General features: G+C 37.3%; 1 protein-coding gene and 1 long non-coding RNA gene across 3 annotated transcripts; one reads left to right on the top strand and one right to left on the bottom strand.

Annotated features, from left to right (window-relative positions):
- Positions 1 to 1,711: 1,711 nt before the first annotated feature.
- Positions 1,712 to 6,943, top strand: lig4 (ligase IV, DNA, ATP-dependent). The gene is made up of 2 exons (XM_079846561.1): positions 1,712 to 1,970; positions 2,601 to 6,943. The coding sequence occupies exon 2, from the start codon at positions 2,616 to 2,618 to the stop codon at positions 5,340 to 5,342; it is 2,727 nt and encodes a 908-aa protein (XP_079702687.1). The 5' UTR covers positions 1,712 to 1,970; positions 2,601 to 2,615; the 3' UTR covers positions 5,343 to 6,943.
- A 14,437-nt stretch (positions 6,944 to 21,380) lies between these two features.
- Positions 21,381 to 22,904, bottom strand: LOC307144306. Of its 2 annotated transcripts, none has more exons than XR_013818723.1 (5): positions 22,826 to 22,904; positions 22,341 to 22,753; positions 22,108 to 22,237; positions 21,893 to 22,042; positions 21,381 to 21,743 (listed from the first exon to the last, which is right to left on the bottom strand). It is a non-coding gene; the product is annotated as an uncharacterized lncRNA (long non-coding RNA). The 2 variants fall into 2 exon arrangements; XR_013818724.1 differs by having other exon boundaries at positions 21,383 to 21,743; positions 21,893 to 22,033.
- Between the last annotated feature and the right edge of the window lie 145 nt (positions 22,905 to 23,049).

The following is a 23,049-nucleotide window of genomic DNA, read 5'->3' as shown; positions in this document are numbered from 1 at the left end:
CACCCACAAGCACAGTTTCATCACACTTAAGCCCATGCATGTGAAACAGTGATCGTGGCCGTCACATGAGGATAGGAAATGACCGCATCCAGAAACACACGGTTTGAATAAAGTCTTGAAAATGATGCAGTGTCAAACCGTGTATGCTCTTTCAGTAAAAAACTTTAGCTCACGCCAGCGAGCGAACGCTGGACCAATATTGATCCTCGTCCGGCCTTTGATTTTGTCACTCTCCCTTTAGTCTCCTCCGACAAAACCTTTGCCTTCTTCGGTTTCGTTGCTGCTTCAGCCATGACAACAACTTACACACGCTATACCAGCCGGCAAACAAACGCTAGTTGGGCTCTCACGTCCGAATTTGAGGGGGTGGGGGAGGTGGGGGAAGTGACGTATGCCGTAAAGCAGTCGAATTTTGTAGTTCTTTTTATGCTCGGGTTACTACCCGAACCCCGAAGTTCCGTAGTGCCAGTAAAAGCGATACAGACCCCGTCAGGCTATGGCAGACGTGTCATTCAACCTATTGTAAGTCGATGTACCATCACAAGGGTCTTGGAAATATATTATGAAGGTTGAAAAACTACATGGTGTTGCTTTAAAATCTACATTTTCATCTAATCCCCTTAAATTCTTTAGCCAGTTCAAGAATAATGTATGCAATTTTCTATTATATATTTGAAAGAATTAAAAGAGCAGTTTCATGGCTATTCTTGTATTGTTCACCTGCATGGTTGGTGCTCGTCAGTGGGGTTTAGAATGTAATAAGTAATGCAATACTTTTTAGAGAGAGTAATTAGTATAGTAATCTAATTACACTGTTGAAGATGTAACTAGCAGTTAGTAATTAATTACTTTTTTAGAGTAATTTACCCAACACTTGTTGCAGTGATGCTGAAGCTGGAGTCTTAATTTAAATGTAGCTTGTCTGTATTCAAATTAGTTTCATCAAAAAAAGTTACAGACCCGATCCAGGGTCAGGGTGCAACATAAATTAAGAGATTTGAAACAAGACAAAACTAAATTGTTTAGGAAAGATAAAACCACCACTGTCAACAAAAAGGAAGCAATTTGGTTTCACAGTTGGACCAAGGCCAAAACTAAATGAAAACTAACTTTACCCAAATAATTGGGTAACTCTTAAGCTGGTGCCACAACAACAACTTATCTCTTAATGTAGATACAACAAAGGAGATGGTTATTGACTTCCGCAGAAGTCGGAAGTCAATAACCATTAACCATTTTTTTTTTTTCACTATTTTACTGTTTGCTGTGTATTGTTTACTGTTGCTATGTATTGTATTGTGCGTATCATGTGAATGGTTGAGGGCTGTGTTGCACAGTCTATGTTGTGATCTGTTGTTTATTCTTGTATTGGTTATGCACCTCGGTCTGTACGAAACGAAATTTCGTTCAGCTGTATACATGTATACGGAAGAATGACAATAAAGCTTGACTTGACTTGACTTAATTGACTTACATAGCAACGAAAATGTAAAAAAAAAAAAAAAAGAAAAGAAAAGAAAAGAAAAGAAAAGAAAAGAAAAAGTACATCTAATTTATAAACTAGAGAAAAAGTACAGTAAGTGCCCCCACAAAGATAGTAATACCACCCATAAATCACTGGACCTAGTTTTATGCCTCGCTTTTTCAAGTTACATGTTCAATAGGTGGCGGTAAAGTCCGAAAGGAGTGAGTTTCCATCAAACCAGGAGAAGAAGTAACTTCCTTGTGTTACATCAAAAACAAATCCCGATAGTCGCTGTAGTCGGAATTTATAAGATTCGCGCATTCATAATATTATATTACACGAACGAATCGCTAATTAAATCAAGTTATAAAGTTAAACCGGGGTTGTTTATCATATAAACTGATGTCTCGGACACGGTTTAAACGTCCTGTAAATAACACGGAAGTTGAATTGTTGAATTATTGAATTGACTCCCGTTTCAGAAGTACAAGTCTTCGCTAACTGGGTAACTATGTTTTTTTTTTTTGTTTTTTTTTTGTATATTATGTTGTCTACTATGTAAATATTATGTTAATTTCCAAAAACAATGCGTTTTACAAACTGTAGAAGAAATCGTTTAATAATCTAACATTTTATAATTTTATTAGGAAAACACATTGATTCTGACATGCTCCCATTTTACACACATTATAATTATAATTAATCTTTTCCTTTCTTAAACAAAAAATCTTAAACAAAAGTATGCTTTGACATAAAAAAAACATTGCAATGCAACACATAATATATATTTTAATAGGCCTAAATAATTCAAATAAATTATATCAGTAAAAGTGGTGTGTACTAACTGTACTTTATGTCTATAATAGGCAAATTGAGATTTAAGATTATTTATAAATTAATTAATTTGATTTATTTTCAGTATTAGGCTTAAATGAGTGTAATGTTCTGTTCATGTTCTTGTGTTAGAATGTTAGAAGGTTACATTACTGCTCCTCAAGGAAAATTAATATAGATTTATAGGCTCTTCATATGCTTCAAATATATATATATATATATATTTTTACTAGCTCTAGTAAAAACCATGAATCAAAACCCCTTTGGATAAAATCGGCTATTGCTTTTTTCCCCCTCAAAGGTGTCCTCTGCAATAATGGAAGGAGCCTCAAGTGATGCCACACCACAGACCTCTGTTGCTGCACAAGTTCCGTTCATACACCTCTGCACAGTTCTGGAGAAGATTCAAAAGACCAAACTCCGACCAGACAAAAGCAAAATCCTAAAGGAGTTTATAGATTCATGGAGGAATTTTCACGCAGCACTTCACAAGGACAATTCCAACACCACAGATTCATTTTACGCAGCAATGCGTCTCTTTGTGCCTCAATTTGAGCGAGAGCGAATGGCTTACGGTATAAAAGAGAACATGCTTGCCAAACTGTATATTGAGGTTTTAGGCTTACCTAAAAATGGACCTGAGGCAAACAAACTTCTAAATTACAGAGCTCCAACCACATCTCAAGGAGAAGCAGGTGACTTTGCCCTTACAGCCTACTTTGTCCTGAAAAAAAGGTGTACAAGTCAGGGTAATTTAAGCATTAAGGAAGTCAACGACTTCTTGGATTCTGTAGCAGTCAACAATGCCAGCAAACAGAAGGATCAAGTGAAGAAAAGTCTTTTGCATCTGATAACTCAGAGCTCAGCTTTGGAACAGAAGTGGCTCATTCGAATGATCCTCAAGGACATGAAACTTGGCATTAGCAAGGAGACAATTCTTCAGGTTTTCCATCCAGATGCATCAGAACTCTACAATGTCACCACAGATCTGAATAAAGTGTGCCTACAACTTCATGATCCATCTGTGTCCCTCAGTGAGGTCTCCATTGAGCTATTTTCTGCATTTAAACCAATGCTGGCTACTGTCGCCAACATCAGACAGATAGAGAAGCAAATGGGCAACCGGCCATTCTATATTGAGACAAAGCTCGATGGTGAACGCATTCAGCTGCACAAAGCTGGAGATGTTTACAAATACTATACAAGGAACTCTTATGAGTACACACAACAGTTTGGGGCCTCTCCACTAGAGGGCTCCCTCACACCATACATACACAATGTCTTCAAACCTAATGTGGTGAACTGCATACTGGATGGAGAGATGATGGCTTATAACCCTACAACTGAGACCTTCATGCAAAAGGGCAGTAAGTTTGATATTAAAAAGCTGATGGATGACTCTGATTTGCAAACCTGCTTTTGTGTATTTGATGTTTTGTTAGTGAACAATCAGAAGTTTGGAAATGAACCTCTCAAGCAGCGCTATGAAACTCTTGAGACTGTCTTCAACCCCCTCAAAGGCCGTATCCAGCTGGTCAGTAAATCGGATGGCAAAACCATGCAAGAAGTAGTGAATTTCCTTAATGATGCCATTGACAATCTGGAAGAGGGTATTATGATTAAGGATCCCATGTCCATCTACAAACCGGATAAACGTGGTGAAGGATGGCTGAAAATTAAGCCAGAATATGTGGACGGTCTGATGGATGAACTCGATCTGCTGATAGTGGGAGGCTACTGGGGTAAAGGCCGGAGAAGCGGGATGCTCTCTCATTTTCTCTGTGCGGTAGCAGAGGTGCCAAGTCCTGGGGAGAAACCTACAGTATTCCACACCCTCTGCCGCATTGGATCAGGCTACACTTTGAAAGAACTGTACGATCTTGGTCTGAAGTTAGCCAAACATTGGAAAGTTTACAACAAAAATAATCCTCCAGCGGCCATCTTGTGTGGAACAGAAAAACCAGAGGTTTACATAGAACCACGCAACTCAGTGATCCTACAAGTCAAAGCGGCAGAGATTGTTTCTAGTGAAATGTATAAAACCAACTGCACATTGCGTTTCCCCAGAATAGAAAGAATCAGAGAAGACAAAGAGTGGCATCAGTGCATGACCTTGACCGAACTGAGCCAATTCCGCTCCAGGGCTTCTGGAAAGCTGGCATCTAGACATCTGCACATCCAAGAGGACCAGCCTGAAAAAAAGAAGCGCAAATTCGTGGCCAAGCCCAAGAAGACCATCGGAGTCATTAGCCACTTTAAATCCCAGGATTTATCTGCAGTTGCCAAAGAGACGGATATGTTTGAAGATGTTGAGTTTTGTGTGATAAATGGCGATGATGTACATTCCAAGGCAGAGCTTGAGAAAGGTGTGGCCCGTTGCGGAGGCATTGTTGTGCAAAACCCTGGAAAAGACACGTACTGTGTGATAGCAGCTGTGCAGAACATGAGAGTGAAGAACCTCGTCTCTTCAGACCAGCATGATGTGGTGTGGGCTGCTTGGCTTCTGGAGTGTCTGGAAAATAAGCAGGTTATACCATGGCAACCACGTCATATGATCCATATGTCACCCTCCACAAGGGACCACTTCTCTAAAGAGTATGATCAGTATGGAGACAGTTATTATGTTGACACGGATGAACAGCAGCTGATGGAAGTCTTTGAAAGGATTGTCCCCACAGAAGCTAAATGTCCTTCTGTGGCTAAGACAGAAGCAGAGAATGCCTGGGATGACTTGCCCACTAGCATTTTTAGGCCTTACAGTGCATACTTTGACCGGTGTGCTGACTTAGAAGATCCAAAATCCATTATCCGGGGTACATGTTTGGACACACGTGCCTTAGAATTCCGATTCCATGGTGGTAAAGTTGTGGAAAAACTGAAAGAAGGAATCTCGCATGTCATCGTAGAAGGTGAGAGAAGGGCTCTGGACCTAAAGACACTGAGGCAACTTTATACTAAGAAGTTCAAAATTATTCGGGAATCTTGGGTGACTGATTCCATCAAAGCAGGCCATGTAGAGGATGAGATCGACTACCTAATATAATACGCAAAATATACGTAATATAACAACATTACTGTTGCATTAAAGGTAACCATTAAATTTTTTTAAACTAAACTAATGATGGGACTGTAAGCATCACAATTTGAATTATGAGAAGTTTTTAGCAAGAGTGTAATTTTGCTGCTGAAAAATGTTTTTCGGTGCCTTTTAAAGTTTGTCAAATGTCTCTGATTTAAAGCGCTATGTAAGACAAAGAAAAAGCACTGAGAAAAAGTTGTTTGTGAAAACAAGAATAAACCTTTTTGGATATAAATTACTTTATTTTTCTTATGCTGTGTTTTATTCTAAATAAAAATGTCAAAGTCACATCATAGGCTGATATAACCTAATGCTTAGGAATGTTGGCCTTTACATTTTGCCCTTTAAATTACATAGTTATTCATAATAGTTACTGTTGCTTAAGATGGAAATTAAATGCAAAATAACGTGTAATTAAATTTGATTATTAAAGAAGCATTCAACATTTTAATTGAACCTGTCAAAAGTGTTTTTCTTGTACATTAACTTGACTCGTTACAGTCAGACAAATTGAGGTTCTGACAAGCTTGAAGTTCCATTTGAACAGCTTGTCAAGCACACCAAATGTATTGTGTGAGAGCTGTTACTTTCTAATTGTTTGGAAGGGGAGTTACAGTAATGCTTCCAGAGATCTAATTTCCAGAGATCTAATTTCCAGAGTGCTAATAGAATGATTGAGGATTCACACACAAACACAGTCAACTGTGTGTCTAGGTATTATAAAGATATATTTGCATTTGTGTAATATGGATATAACACTAGGTAATTGGTGTGAGTTTGTGATGAAGTGTGAGTGACAAAGCCATCCTTCTTTGAAAAGGAAAGTGTAATGTGCTTGCGCTGAATTATAAGTTGTGAAATCCACATTTAGTACACTGTAAAAAATCCAACTTGCAAATTGTTAACTCAGTTTAAAATTTTAAGTTGAGTGGGCACATTTTTGACTGCAATGTTGAGTTTACTTATAAAATCTATTTAACTGCAAGTGTACTACTATTTTGTCCAATGAACACAAACAATTAAGTTGAGAAAACTTAATATTTTGATTTCATAGTTCGAACGTTTAACTTCCCGTCATCGCGCATGCGCAGTCTGTCTCGCTGTACGTTACTCGGGGTTTCCTCCTTCAACCACGCTATCGAAGGGACTGGATTTCATCTGATTGCGGTAAGTTTTCTTTAAGCTTTATGAATGAAAATAGGCTATAAATTGCACACATATGTTGATAAAATATAGTATTATGTTAAAAGATATATTTCGTGGTGACGATAAGATTCTATTGTTAGAGATTATCCACGTAGCACATTGCTACTTAACGTGCTAACTTTACCCAGACTAACGTTAGAGTGAGGAAACATGCTTGAATGAGAAAAGAAGGACAAGGACGTGCATGGTGTTTAAAAGATGTTAAAAATGTTAAGCAGTAAGTCGTGAATAAAGACTTAAATGCGGTGCTTGCGCTGATTGAGAGACAGAAAGATGCTTCTCTCGGACTCGGACAGAATCTGAGTGCGAATTCAGCTCTTTCGTGGCGTATTGCGATTTAATAGTGACATACATACAATTATGTCAATAACAAAAAACAAAACAAAAAAAGTATTCAAGTAAACACAGTCGGCAATGTCTTAAGTGAACATAACCAATTTGGTGAAACCTAGATGTTTCAGTATTAGATCCATGAGCTCTTAAAGTGACCGCAGTCCGTTCAATTTAATTTCAAGTTTATTTGTCACGCAAGTTACACAAATTTCAGTTACAATTTGTACATGCTTAGGTTGAGGCTCAGTCATTCTACAGTAGTGCAATATAATTAAATACAATACAATTTAGAGGAAAAATGTAATAATATTGGCCTATATATGCAAAACTAATGTGTTATGTTAAAAATATGTATGTTAGCTTTGCATATTAAATAATAGAATGGGTAGTATGTGTGCGGTATGTTTTAAAGTGAATAGGATAAAAAATATTGTGTATCCTTAAACAAATATTAGGCTATATAAATACTTAATGTTAATAAATTAACAAAATACAAAATCGCTCACTGCTCTTATAATAACTTTTGTATCTTTGATATCTGTAATATTTAATAAATACAGTGAAAACTATGCATTGATTCTTTTTCACATTTGATTATTCAATTTCTGTATTTTACTACATGTTAAATTAACCTACTGTAACTGATTTTTTTTTTTTTTTTTTTGTTTAATAAAATTATGTATCTTTGTTCTGTTGTATTTGTCCTTTTTAGACTAAAGAACATCAGTACAGTGACAAGATCCTTGGATGTGCTTAAACAGTGGCCTTTATTTTTTAAAAGATCAGGTGAGTTGAACTGAATTTACTTGTGTTGGTCTACACTTAATTCTTACTGTTTCAACAATGGTTTTTTGGTTTTTTTCAGGGTCTCTGCTCTCTGCTGAGTATTACAGGATCACACAAACTGATCCAAAGAGCACCTTTTTCTCTTAGTTAGATGAATACACATCTAGTTGTACAGAGCAAGTGGTGGAGCGTATGGAGATGAGATGCAGATCCTCCTAGACCAACTTGATCATCAAGTAATTATTTTGCATGTGATCATATCTCTCTGGTTAAAGGCTGAATGGTGCCATCTCTTTTTCAAGGTAATTCCCATGCTTCTCTTTGTATATAACTTGTTCCGTATTTGTTTTTCTGTCTTTCAGACACAGAAACTCCAATGTGCTTCCTCAAAGAAAGTCTACAACTCTTAAAGGTCTGCCTTTGTTTATGAGGGAAAAGTCTGGAAACATCCTGAAGACTTGCCTGGTAAGAAGATCATCAGCATATACACTCACACCTGATATATTTCACCTATTTACCAGATGCTGTTAAGAGATAGGTTTTGTGTGATATACAAAACTTATCATCAACAGACAAAGTCATGGTAAAAATTACTTTATTAAATAATCGTAGTTGAAACTTTCTCAGTGATCAGTTTGACTTCACCTGATAGCACAAATTCAACATGTTGTTATTTTACCAAAGCAAAGACAGTGGAAAATGACTGCTTCACAACACTGTCACAGACATTCCCTCTGATATCTAACCTCCCAGATAGCACACGTACATCGCGGAGACGTCTTTGAAAGATCGTAGCGTCTGGTAAACATCGCATTCGAACGACCGTTTTTTAATATTAATGAGCCGTCTTCCTTACCTCTATACGATGTCTATACGATGAATCTTAAATATTTTAAATTGCATGCTGCCACGCGGATCGAGCAGATCAGACGCAGCCGCGAGTGTCTGGCTTGCATTGTGCCACTCGCATCCAAAACACGGAATATATATATATTTAAATAATTATACATACATGGCTCATTGTTCGTCGTTGATCAGCATACAATTCGACAAGCATTAAAAACATTGTTGCATTTTTCCCTTACCAGTACATGTGAAAACAAAACTGAGTTTTACCGAAGAGATTTTGCGTTGGCTAATGCAGTTTCACCATTTTTTCATTTTGTCTTACTACATATATTTACGAAGGACACTTAGCTTTTTTTTTTTTTTCAGTACAGAAAAATATATTAGCATTACACACATGGATTTATTTAAATAATGCTTTCAATGATTTAAGGGCAACTTTATCCTTACTGGATACAAATCTGAATGTATTTTGCAGAAAGCATAAATTAGACTACCATGCCTGGCTGCTGCTTAGAACGTAAAGTGTAGCATAACAAGCTTGATAATTTGAGTAACAATTTAATTTATTCCATGATCCATGGCTTTGTGTCAGGTGGTTCTTTGACTATGCCATGCACGGAAATAGTTAAACACACACCAATCCATTTTCATATTTTGTTCCAAATAATGATGCTTACAAACTCCCAATGAGCAAGGCAAAGCTGGCAATGGTTAAGAAAACCCTTGTAGATATACGAGGAAGAAGCCTTAGGAGTAAACAATATGCAAATGTTAATTTGATTCATATTACCTCACATATTTAATATTTAATGACATTTACTTTCCAGAGAGTTGATTCAACTTTAAATATATTAAAAAAATTAAGGACACAATATACACAATGTAATGTAGTAACTGCTGAGAGCATAAAGGTGAATATAGTCACAAAGTCTGGCTTCTGCTGATGAGCTGGTGCTGATTGGAGGATCTTGGAGCGATATGACACAGAACTTACTCCTGCTGGATGAGTTCTGCCAGAACACCTACACGAAAGATCCCTTCCCTAGGAAGTGTTGCAGCTACCATAATACCGTTCTCAAAGATTATAATGAGCTTTAATAGAACAATCTAAAACATTTGCAATGAACAAGGAACAGATCGTGCATGGCAGACACTGGCTATGGACTGCATATTTATTATTTTATTGCATATTTATTATTTAATGAAACATTGATGGCCAGGTGGGTGTGGGAATGAAGGTGGACTAGAGGTAGATCTGTGCATCTGAGGATCAACTATCTCCTGAGCTGTTTGGTAGAGAAAAGAAAATGAAAAAGATGTTAGAGCATTCTATAAGAAAAGTTACTGTGGGTTAAAATACTTATTTCTCACAAACAACATTGGTAGAAACATGAACACAATACTGTCAACAACCTCCTTAATAGATACTAAACAGCTGTGGAATTGAAATCAGATTGAACATGATTCTCACAGTATTTAATTTAAAAATTAAAGGTGCTCTAAGCGATGTCACATTTTTTAGGCCAAAACATTTGTCACATACTAGGAGTGTGAACCGACACTGGTCTCACGGTTCGGTTCGATTACGATTATCATGTCATCGATTCAGTTCAATTCGATATCACAATGCATCGCGATGCACCGCATCCTCAATTTGAAATTTTTCTTCAAAAGTAATGTGTGCGCGCGTGTGTGTGCACGCCTGTTCAAACAGTGACATTCCAGTTTAAGTTTCAAGGGAGTAAAGCTTGTTTATGCCATTAAGAAAAGGAAAATCTGTCAAATACATTTTGTTTTAAAGAAATGTTCATTTAAAAGCAGCGCTCATTAATCAGTGTATTATGTTACCATTAAAGATGCGCGCCTCAACCGTCGCTGAATCCGCTGTTGAAGGTGACGATCATCCATTTATAATCACGCATAACAACACAGAATAAGTGTAATTTGACCATCGGGTGCGGATACTTAAATCAGAGAAAGTTATTGGGGCGGGGCGGGTCAGGGTGGATGATTTATTTTTGGCTACGGATTCGGGTGATGTTGGAGCTCATCCGCGCATCTCTAAAGCAGTCAGACTCTGCCAGGCGTTAACAGCTCGGGGTGAAAACGGCTAACGTGGTTTATCAAGTTAGTGGTATTGCCTCCTGCATATTCAATTTGTGTGTGACATGAGCGCACACAGCGCGTGTCTTCTGCAGGTCGTGCTTACCAGGTTGTTCATAAAAGCCGAAATGTGCCCAGATGTAGGCTTTAAAAGTAGTTGGAGCATTTTTAATTACTCGCACTCGCGTCTCACCTCCCTCTGCCATTGTATGCTACCGCGACAAAGCACGTACGCGACGAATGACGTCAGAAAAGCGTCAGTACATAATAATCGGTTATGGTCTATTACTGAACCGATACCGAATTGTCCTCGTCTGCATCGCGATGCATCGTACAAACGATAAATTTTGACACCCCTATCACATACAGCGAACATCTCCTCACCATCCGCTAGCTGCCTGTCCCCTGAAAACTGTAAAGAAACGTAGTCTCTGTAGACAGCCCAGGCTCCACAAACGGCAACAAAAACAAACTGGGCTAACCCGCACCACGAAACCCAACAAAATGTTCCAGCCAATAACCAACAAGAAGGATTTGGGGGGTTAGTGTGCGGATGAGGAGGAGGGAGGGTCGAGCTAGCCTCCGTTTTGTTTGACAAAACTTTCAGCGTCAACAAGAAGTGACGTCACCCAACATCACTTTGAGCACCTTTAAAAAAAAAAAAAAAAACACTTTGTTTTGCTCATTTACCAGTATTGCTGAGATCAAATGTTAACTGGTAGGAGCAGCACCGTGTCCTAACCAGACACCATAAGATTCTAGCGACAAAAATTTGTCACAGTGGTAAAAATCACAGCCAATCAGAAGAGCGCGCGCTCAGCAAGCTCCAAGCACTCAACGAAATGGATAAATACACAAATCCATGAATATTACACCTTTTTAACATTATTAAAAATACATAGAGTTACTGAAACAATTGTCTGTTAACAAACAGTTTGAACGTTCTTGTTCACTTTTTTTGTTCACAGGTGAGTTGCTTTCAGTACAGCTATAAAAGACAAACAAAATGATTTTCAAACTTGCATACTCTTTTAAGGAATAATTGACGACAGGCCATTGAATTATTAGAAAAATAATTCAGATTATGTATTTCAAGACGTTTTTAAAGTTTTTGTCATTAAAACGCTCTTGTATGTAGGACTAATTTCTTACGCATCTAAACCAATGCCTCCGTTGCTAATTCCAAAACGTCATTTTAGAGTTAGTAACGGAGGTTTGAGCCACTGATAGCAGACTAATGCTGGGCACACACGACTAGCTGACACATTCTCTGGCTGTTTTCATCGACTGCAGCAGATTTTAAACACCGACTTTGAACACAGACTGAACGCGCTGAACACGCGTTTGGGCATGATCAGTCATACGTATCAAATTACATTCATAACCGGCCTTAAAGTGTGTCCCCGGCTTTATGCAGTTATTAATGCAGTTATTAGAGAGAGAGAGATGTTGCAATAATGAGACAGAAAAGCATGTGCGTCAATATTATTATTTATTTATTAATTCAATTCCTTTTAATTAATTCGAATTCATTCTTCTTTTTCTATTATTGACAGATGACAGACTAGCCAAATAAATGAAACACAAAGCCCTTTTAACAAGTAGGCCTATCAATAATTATTTATTTGTTATATTATCTGCAATAATAATCCGTGCTGCAGGATTATCCATTTATTTTGCCTATATTCAGATTAATTTTCTATTGATTATAGATAGGAATATACTAGACATTGAAAGACATTGAAAATTCCAGATCAAGCGCATGGGGCTAAATGTTTTTTCTTGTTATGAATTGTATCCTATTTTCTGTTATTACCATTAACTACGCGAAGTGATATCTTTGGTGATATGGAACTGTAATGTGGTCAAGACCTGCCTGGAACTACTTTAGCTGTGCGTTTCCCTGAAAATAATGCACACCTTAGAACGTTCGTCAACCAATCAGATTCAAGCATTCAACGGCCCTGTAGTATAACATTAAATAATGCACATATACATTACTATACCTGAAATCATCATACTTTCTGTTCCAGCGGTGACGTCGCAGAAATAGTCTGGTTAGGACACGGTGTTGCACATATTCACTCGTCTGAAAGAAGTAAATGAGCATAGCCATTGTATTACATGTAACAATTGTGGTAATTACATGTATACCCCGTTTACAGTTACGGCTCATAAATACATGTAGAATATTAAACCTACATTTCATAAATATTTTAGCAAAACTTATGTTTTAGTCAGAATTATTGCACTCCCATCAACACACAACCATCAAATGCAAGTTATACACTGGAGAAACGAGTCAAGTCCACACGCATCTGTCAAAGTATCTGACGGCTAACCACGATAAACTACATGCTTGGTTATTAGAAGCACTTTCTCTGCTCCTGTCAGTTTTGTGATTATGCCTGACTCAAATAATCCTAGCTTCTCCAGTCATAAAAGCTGCTGCTAGTTCAAATTTGACAGATGCTACACCCAACGGTTCTATGTGTCACTAGTACACAACACCCCTAGCAACCACTCTTAGCAACTTAAACATGTTTGATCTCATTGATATTGTTCATTGATATTGAAGCTAGAGTCAATTATTGTGAGGGATTGAGAAAGTGAGTGAGAATCCATTTGAATGTCCTGTAATTTTAACACTAAAGGGGTTTTCCCATGCCCTAGTCTTTACCGACTGACTCACTCATAAAAGATAGATTTTTGCTGAAATAATGTATGTAACTTCTGTTGCTGTTTGTGGTCAGGGACTACTTTTTTTTTAGACTAGAGTTCAGTGGTGGACAGCAAATTCACATTTAAATGCAAGTAGACTTATGCCGGTATTCGGTAATGCGATAAATCGCGGTAATGAATATGCACGATATTGTTATCGCATGCACTTTAAAATACCATGAAAAATAATAGATCAGAATTTATATTTATACAACGGGCATTAGCTTATTTTCCATCAACCACTTAAACAAACACCGCGTATATGCTGCGCGAAACATGTGCGCACTCTGATGTAAACAATCCCCACATGTATTAGCTCTGTGTGCATGCGCGCCGTGAGCACTCAGTCTAATGTAAACAATCCTCACATGGAGAAGAAGCATGGCGAAAGGAGGAACGCTGCCGTCGATTTATCCCCCTTCTAAAAGCAGGGCTGTCAACACTATGCATTCAGTGTGAGACTCGCAATTGACACTTTTTACATGCTCTCGTGCCTCACATCCATTTTCTCACGCAGAGAAAAATCACGGAGCAAAGTGTACACGGAGACAGACAGACTAGGTTACTTTCACAGGTTCTGTACATTTTATTGCGAAATTCAGACAGCAAATACCGTTTTGGCGCTTGTAAATGTGACGTGACCGATCGCTGTAGCGCCTCAGTTCAAGTAAACCGATCATCTGTTACTTTTTATTTAAAGATGCAGTACAACTTACCGAAAGGTATTTATTAGGGGTGTAACGATTCGTTTTAACAACGATTCGATTCGATTCGCGATTCATGGTTGTTGATACGATTCAAGGACGATATTGGTTCATTTAGAACGATACGATCCGAAATGATTCATTGACTTGAAATCGATTCAGTGACTTTTTAGCCAAAAATTCTTGTAAGGTAATCAGGTATCAATTAATTATGGATATAAACAAACAAGTAAAACACAAATTAATGTCAAATGCATTCACATTTTATTTTAATAGGTAGGACTGAACAACTATGACAAAAATGATAATTGTTGATTATTCCCTTGAAATTGTAATTGTGATTATTAATTACGATTATCACAACATTGAATGATGTTTTGAATAGTTTGGTCATGGGACCCACATTTCCCCATGGTCATCAAGCCGCGACCCACCTTTTTAGGAATTATATAGGCCTATTATAATACATTTGTTTACACAAAAATTGTTGACACACAAGTTCTGTCCCCCTTTACTTATTAAAAAAAATAAAATAAGAATATCACAAATACTGATAGACAGTAGGCACTGCGAGGTTAAGCTATTACATAGCAGTCCCAAACTAGTTTGTGTTAATACAATCTTGGTATGAGCCACCAGTCATATAAAAATATACAAAATAACCAGTAAGTGGCATTTTGTTACGGAAACAAACAACAATTAGGCTACACAATACTTAGAAGAACTGGTAAAGAAACATGGAATCTGCTCCTGATAAATAGCAACACACATGACGTACCAATAACGTAATTTATTGGTATTTTACTTTTATTTATGAACTTACTAATTTACGACGTTGCATTCTCGTATGACTTTAGTGAAGTGATACAGCGCGCGCCGGCGCATTTGCGCGTGCGATTGAAGAGTGCGCGCTCCTGCAGTACAGCGGCTGAGAGGACAGGAAAATCTCTTTTTCTGAGGTGAGAGACTTTGCGCCACTTGACGGTTGTCTTTGCGCTGCTGCTGGCGCGTCACGCATGGCGGCGACGACAAAGACAGGCAGACTGAATCGAGTCACGTTTAACGCCTTTATCATTAAAAGTGCAAAGAAAAAACATCCATATAAAGTCTGACGTGCTTAAATCCAATGCGCTATTTCCTAGTATCGATACAATCGATTCATTACCTTTTAAAACGATATTAGATCGATATATGTCGTCCGGAAGGCCAACTTGCCGAGCACAGATCGATCCAGTTGGATCGTAGGAATATAAATCGATACATCGATGTAGTTGATGAATCGTTACACCCCTAGTATTTATGCCTCATCCGTAGTATTGATCAGTGTTTTTCAGCCACGGAAAGAGGTCAATAAAACTGCAGGTGAACAATTATGTCACAGAACGTTACATTTACCTCAGGAAAGCAAATGACCAACACGAATTGACTTGAAAAAATAGCTATAGAGAGGAGTATTTTTCAAAATATGTGCACTATTACAATTGTATTATATTTTTTACTTGTGTCATAATTGTTATTATAATGAAAACCAAATTATATAATATTATATATAAATGTTCATTTGACAGGGCTCTCTGTATGTTTACAGCATTATTTGAGATATATTTTTTCTTGAGAAAAAAATAACATGTAACCTACATGTACTGTAGCCTACCTAATATTTATCCAAAGAGTCAATATTGAATCAAGATTGAAAATCCCCCACCAATCCAATTAAAAATATCGTGATAATACCGTTTACCGTGATAAAAGCTCAATCAATTAATCGCAGCATGAAAATTTGATACCGGCACATGCCTAATCCGCGCCACTGATCGCAGCGGCAACGAGCACTTTGATCACTTGATTTAAAAAACACATTTCAGCGTTAGATCCTCTCTTATTTAACAAACGAACTAAATGCTCTGCTGGTTTACTGGAGATGTTTTATTATTGGATCATTCGTGCCGCGAGATGTTTTATAGGGGGCGGTAAAAAACGTCAGGCACCGAAAGTTTCGTTCTTATTCGGTCTGGTTACTACCGTTTACGTCGGAACCGGTTCTCTATTGGAACCGGGTTTCGGTACCCAACCCTAAACACGGCTAATTAATAAACATTAGCTAACATCAACTAATTTCCTCTTGCACGTTACTTTACAGAGTGGGGAATAGCAGACTATATGTACTACGTTACGTTTCTGTGATTGAACATTAGTACAACAATTAAGTTAAGGATAAAATCACATCTTTGCTTTTAAGCCTTCTGCCACGTCAACATCTTTTCAAAATCACGCCATTAAAAAAAACAACAAAAAAAACTCCTCGCTTGCTCTCACGTGTCTTTGAGTGTTCGTGAACTGATGAGACTGTGTGTGTGTGTGCATGTGTGCAGTACACTCGCACTCTGCGTTAATATGCATCAACACTGAAATTAAAATTTATTTTAGAGCATTATTTTGATATTTTTAGCAGTACTATTTGTTTTTACACACACAAATTAAATAATGTAATTAGTTGTTTTTGTTAAATCTTGTAAATGACCACATCGAAAATATTTTTAAAAGTATACTGATTAAAAGATGAAGTGAAAAAAAGACTAGTTACAGATTTAGCTTAAATTTTAACATGTCAGTCTTTGTTTTTCTTCTTTGTAGAGCAGCTGTGGCTTCAGCAGCAAAGGACCATCCTCCTCAAAAGCTGCAGGTTAGCCAACAATCCAAGAAACTTTTGAGAAACAGCTTGCTTATGCACCCACATCCAAGGCTGCAAAGGACCTGAACAGTGCGGTGGCATACTTTATTGCAAAATACACGATGCCTTTTCAAACTGTGGAGAAACCTGTTTTTTTAAAACTAATGAAAACAGCAACACCTTTATACAAAGTGCCATCAAGAAAATTCTTTTCAAAGAATGAAATCCCCAAGATGTACATGTCCACAAAAATTGCTGAGCTGCTAAAATGACTACATTTATTTATTTATATATTTATTTATTTTTGGAACTGTGCCAAATGGTCATGTTTTTGTTTTGATTAGTGATTGCATTTTTTCCATTTAGAAGGAGGTTTTTGAAAATGTTATTTATGTTTATTTATGTTGATTATTGTTGAGCTACAGGATTAGGCTCACACAAGTGACTGCAATTTAATTTAGTTAAGAAGATTAAATTATTTATTTTAATTATTTTGCCTGATGTTCAATGTTACAAAATGTTCTATATGTTTCCTAAAATAAAATATACTGTGTTCAGTTGGAAAAAAAAAAGTTGTTTTTTTTTACCCAGACATTTAAATATAACATTGTAAAGTAGAGATGCACCGATTGATCGGCTGGTGACCGGAATTGGCAGATTTTCACGTGATCGGCCATGACTGATGTCTGTGTTTTAAATGGATATGTCTGAATGTCTTTTTTATCAGAACAATGGTTAATAAATATTTTGAATTATAAGTACTGATAATCATAGGCTGAAGAATCACTAAACTGCTGCTAACAAGTTAAACCAAACTATCTTAATATGTTTTATTTTTCGGATCACAGCATGATTATGGCAAAAACATAACCAACACTATAAGATAACATTTTACTTTGTTCATTTAACTGTTATAAATCAATAACAGCAGACAAACAACAGTAAATATTAAAGTAAACATATAATGGTCTAGAGCCCTAAAGCAAACACCCATCACCTTAATGGTAACTTACAATTTGTGATTTTCTTCTTCAGCGATTCTGCTTGTTAACATCAGGTGTCTTCAATAATGCTCAATCATCATCACTAAATTAATCACTTAATTATCTCCTCAGCCCTAAATGCCGCTCCATCTGAAAGCAGGTGATGGCGATTTACTACTAATCAAGGAACCGGCTTTACTGACGAGATGCGCATGACAATATCGCGATTTAAATCGCCCAGGGGTGCGTTTCCCGAAAGCATCGTTGGCCAACTATGGTCGCAAGTTCATCGCAATGTCCATTGAACTCTATTGGTAACGACGGAACTTGCGACCATAGTTGGCCAACGATGCTTTCGGGAAACGCACCCCAGCCCTATTCCATTGCCTTATCTTCCTTGAAAAGCGTTCCGTCCATTCAGCTGACATGAAAAACACTTTCAATAAACAAAACAAAACCTATCCAATGATTAAATGTTTTCTGTGTTGACAAATCTTGTGCGATTAAAGTTCTGTCTAACAGATTATTAACAGAGATTATTATTTTATTTTAATACAATTTTATTTTAATAATTATTATTTTAAATGAACATTTCTTTTAAAAAAAAAATTATTTGACAAATTTTCCTTTTCTTAAGGGCATAAACAAGCTTTACGCCCTTAAAAAGTGACCGTTACAGAATATAATCAGAGTTATTTTAATTTATTCTGGTTCTTCCAAGCTTTATAATGGTAGTCAATGGGGGGGCCAACTGAAACCAACAGAAGCACATCCATCCGTTATAAAAGTGCTCCACACGGCTCCAGGGGTTAATAAAGGCCTTCTGAAGTGAATCGATGGGATTTTGTAATAAAAATATCCATTTTTAATTCTTTATAAAGTAAAACTATCTTCTGACAGACTGCCTTGCATATTAAATTTGAAAGCGTAACTGACGAAGTGTATGACGTAGCAGAAGCGTTTTGAACTGCAAGAGGTGTTGTTGACTGTGAAAATCTGTAGATTAAATACATCATTACTGCAACAAAAAAAAAAAAATTAAAATAAAGTACCTGATAGTGGAGTTTGTGGGAGAAGAGACAAGATCTATAGCAAAATGATAGCCTCTCACAGCGGTTCCATACAAAGATCAGTCGCCGATGGAGGTGCCACAGCCAATCAGGACTGGAGTTCTGCAGTTCTGAGTCAGGTAAGCAGAATAAAATACACTGTAAATAAACAGTATTAAAACAAAAAGTAAAATCACTAGTACATGACCTTCCATGGCTGAATTCTTCCATAAATTAAATTATCATATTTTATATCATTAAATTATGTTTTTCAGGATTGGTTGTTGAATAAAATGTTATGCTAGTAACAATTAATAACTACTAGATATAACATAATAAATACAACTCCCGATTCGATACTATCACGATACTTGGGTGCAGATACGATATGCATTGTGATTTGAAATTTCATCCTCTGTTGGAACAAAAGTGGGTAACTTCTATCAACCTCATAAGCAAGGACAAAAATAAAACAATTTAATTTTCTACTAAGCAATACATTAAAATGTAGCCAAATTAATAAACACTAGTCATGAGCACATTGGATTTTTATTATGTAGCTCAGAATAAATAAATAAATAAATAAAATAAACTGAATGAATGTCACGTGACCTTAGGCTATATATATACGACGACCATTGTAATTTGCATCAGATGACCGTTATTATTTACTCAGCATACTGTACCCTCAACATTTTTATGAATTTTCTTGCATCAATAACCTGTAATTAGCAATTAACTGTATATATTTTGTATCTGTTCATTCGTTATACGTGTTTTCACTTCTGTTGTTTTATTCATTCATTATAAGCCGGCTTTAGTTTGTTTGTAGTTTGTCGTTAGTTCGTCGTCAGTTCGTCAAATTGTTGGTAAGTATGAATTAAGCAGCCTTTTGATATGTTGAAGTTTATTATAAAGAATTATTATACATTAATATAACACACAGACACAATAAACCACGAATACAAACACTAAAAACAAATACCGGAAAAGATTAGGGTGCGTTTATTTACTTTCCTCACAAAACAGCTGTGAGTGACGACACATGGAGCGGGAAAAAAAAGCTGTTCTGATTGGTTTAGACCGGGGCGTCCAAACTCGGCCCTGGAAGGCCGCTGTCCCGTAGAGTTTAGCTCCAACTCGCCTCAACACAGCTAATAAAAGCTTGATTACCGGTTGTTAAGGTGTTTAATTGGGGTTGGAGCTGAATTCTTCAGGACAAAGGCTCAACAGGAGCAAAATTGGACGCCCCTGGTTAACGTTAGACGATGAGAAAAGTTAACGTACAAATGTGAAGCACTGTGCTACTTAACACTGGTTTCCGAAACCTTAACGTTAGTGGACGTTATCGAGTGTACAATCAGTCCAATTTTGCACACTCAACGGCTGTCCGAAATCGCTTATTCATTTTCCTTCACTCCTCCAAATTAACTGTGTTAAGTGAGCCGTACCATGCAGTGGAAAACCGCCATTAGCGGCCCAATGTAGGGACGATGTGTGCACGAGGGAGAGAGAGGCCCGATAACACAAGCGTGCATGAATTAAGTTAAACAAGCACTAAACATATATGATGGTCATTATGCAAGACACACTATTTCCTAACATGCATGTTAACATGTCGTGTTAAACACGATTACCTTCATGACGATGACACACATCAACGCTCTCCGTCGACTCGTCTCGAACTCCTCTCCACTCACCTGATCCGGAGCCCGGAGCGCGCGCGCGCGCGCACACACGAAAAAGTGACATCAGCATCGAACAGCCAATCGCATGCCCTGAAACAAGAGAATCGGAATTCACTTCTCGCGTGAGACTAATTCAATACTATCATCTGAAGATTCGATTGAAGAATATAAAATACATAAATGCATTTAGACAGCAAGAAGAAAATATCTTGCTATAACAAGAACATGTGTTTGTCTTATTTATACTCCACAATATAAACTAACTAAATACTCAATTTATTTAATAAAAAAAAATTCAGTAAAACGTCAAATTCTATAACAAATTAAAATAACTTTTAATTTTAAAATGCTATTTATTCCTGGGAGGCAAAGCTGAATGTTCAGCATCATTACTCCAGTGTCACATGATTCTTCGGAAATCATTCTAATTTGATTAAATGCCCAAGTAACATTTTTTATTATCAAAGGATTATCACCATCATCCCTGGAATAAATAACATTTTTAGATATTTACATACAATTATTTTAAATTGTAAAAAATAACAATTTTGTTTATTTTTTTTTTTGCATAAGATACTTATTTCAAAAGCTATATACATGTCTTTCTTACCAGTCTTAAACTTTTGTGCCTGTGTAGACTTAATATGCAAAACCCTCTAAGGGCCGTCTGACAATTTCCTATGAAAAGAGCATTTTTATCAGACATTTCTTAGGTTCAGTAATTTCACTTTAATGGAAAGGTAAAGGTCCTGTTCATCTCCATTAAAAACATAGGAGCCTGCTAAAGAAACTCACATTCAGAAAATTTCAGACGGAGCTAGAGGCTTTTGCATCTGAAGTCTTAATCCTTTGAGTGCAAGTGAGGATGTTTTGAAGTGTATGTACATCAGTTGTGTTAATGCAGTTTAGTTAGTCTAGTCTTGGTAGGCCAGTCAACAAACAACAAAAAAGGTTTTTTTTTCTGTTAAGGTCTTAAAACTATGGCTTGCAATGAACTATCCTATTGGACACTGAGAAGAAGAGCAAAGGACAAGGTGGATCAACAACTGCAGACAATACAAACTACAGCTTGGGGAGAGGAGTTGGGCTGCATGCACAGTGACAATACCTGTCAATGTCTAACTGAGGATGAAGACACATTTATGGACTGTGTCTCTCATATTGATGAGAATGAAGGTGTCAATATGGCAAGTGTTCTTGACGACAGTGAATCAGACACGGAGTCCGAATCTGATCCAACTTCCCTGGAAGACGATTTGGCAACTTGGGCAGCTGAACAAAAAATCACACACGTTGCATTGAATTCATTATTAGATATACTGCGTCAGCATAGTTTAAATCTGCCAAAAGACTCAAGGACATTGCTGGGAACAATGCGTTTGAACCCTGAAATACAAGACAAGGCTGGTGGCCAATATTACCATTTCGGATTGCTGGAATCCATTACAGAGGTGCTACACCAGAACATCGACATTCTGAGCAGCATTGACACGCTGGAGCTTCAGGTCAACATTGATGGTTTGCCCCTCTTCAAGAGCTCAGCAACACAGTTCTGGCCCATTCTAGGAACACTGCAAAATATCAGACAAGAGGAACCAGTGACAATAGGCTTATTTTGTGGTACATGTAAACCTACCTCGCTAACTGAGTATCTTGAAGACTTCATCGCTGAAGTAAATGAATTGGCCAATGGATTTGAATTTGAAGGAGTGAGGTTAACTTTACAACTGTCATCAATGGTTTGCGATGCACCTGCTCGTGCATTCCTGAAAAATGTTAAAGGTCACACAGGCTATCATGGATGTGAAAAATGCACAGAGGATGGCGTGTACCTGGAAAACAGGATGACATTTCCAAGAAGTGACTTGCCTAGAAGAACAAATGAGAGCTTCAGAAACAAAACCGATTCTGATCATCACCGTGGTACCTCACCCCTTGAAGAAACGTCCCTGGATATGGTCTCTGGCTTCCCCCTCGACTACATGCACCTCGTGTGCCTCGGAGTCATGAGACGGCTTCTCCACTTGTGGCTGAAGATGGGTCCTCTCACTTGTAGGCTGTCGGGTTTTCAAATAAACACATTATCAGAAAGGTTGGTGAATGCGCGAAGATATGTGCCCATGGAGTTTGCACGGAAACCAAGGGCACTGAGGGAAATTGATAGGTGGAAGGCAACAGAGTTCAGGCAGTTTTTACTGTATACCGGACCGGTCATGATGAAGGATCTCCTCAGCACAGAGGTGTACAAAAACTTCATGCTGCTTTTTGTGGGAATCTTCATCCTGTGCAACAACAGTTTCATTGATGATTACTGTGATTACGCAAATGAAATGCTAGTTCTTTTTGTCACTCACTTTGGGCAACTGTACGGTCCACAGTTCTTGTCGTATAATGCACACTCCCTCGTACATCTTGCAGATGATGCAAAAAAGCATGGTATTCTTGACAACTTCAGTGCTTTCAAGTATGAGAATCACCTAAACAAACTCAAAAGACTTCTGAGGAAACCAACATGCCCTCTGAGTCAAATAATAAAAAGATTCTCAGAGATGCAAAGAAGCTGCAAAACACCTCAGAA

The sequence above is a fragment of the Squalius cephalus genome (assembly GCF_949319135.1).
Source record: "Squalius cephalus genome assembly, chromosome: 2".
NCBI classification, from domain to species: Eukaryota; Metazoa; Chordata; class Actinopteri; order Cypriniformes; family Leuciscidae; genus Squalius; species Squalius cephalus.
This window is presented reverse-complemented; position numbering and strand designations above follow the sequence as displayed.

What these genes read in the sequence shown, in the direction of transcription:
- lig4 (XM_079846561.1), top strand. Translation starts at nt 2,616, where the DNA reads ATGGAAGGAGCCTCAAGTGATGCCACACCACAGACCTCTGTTGCTGCA.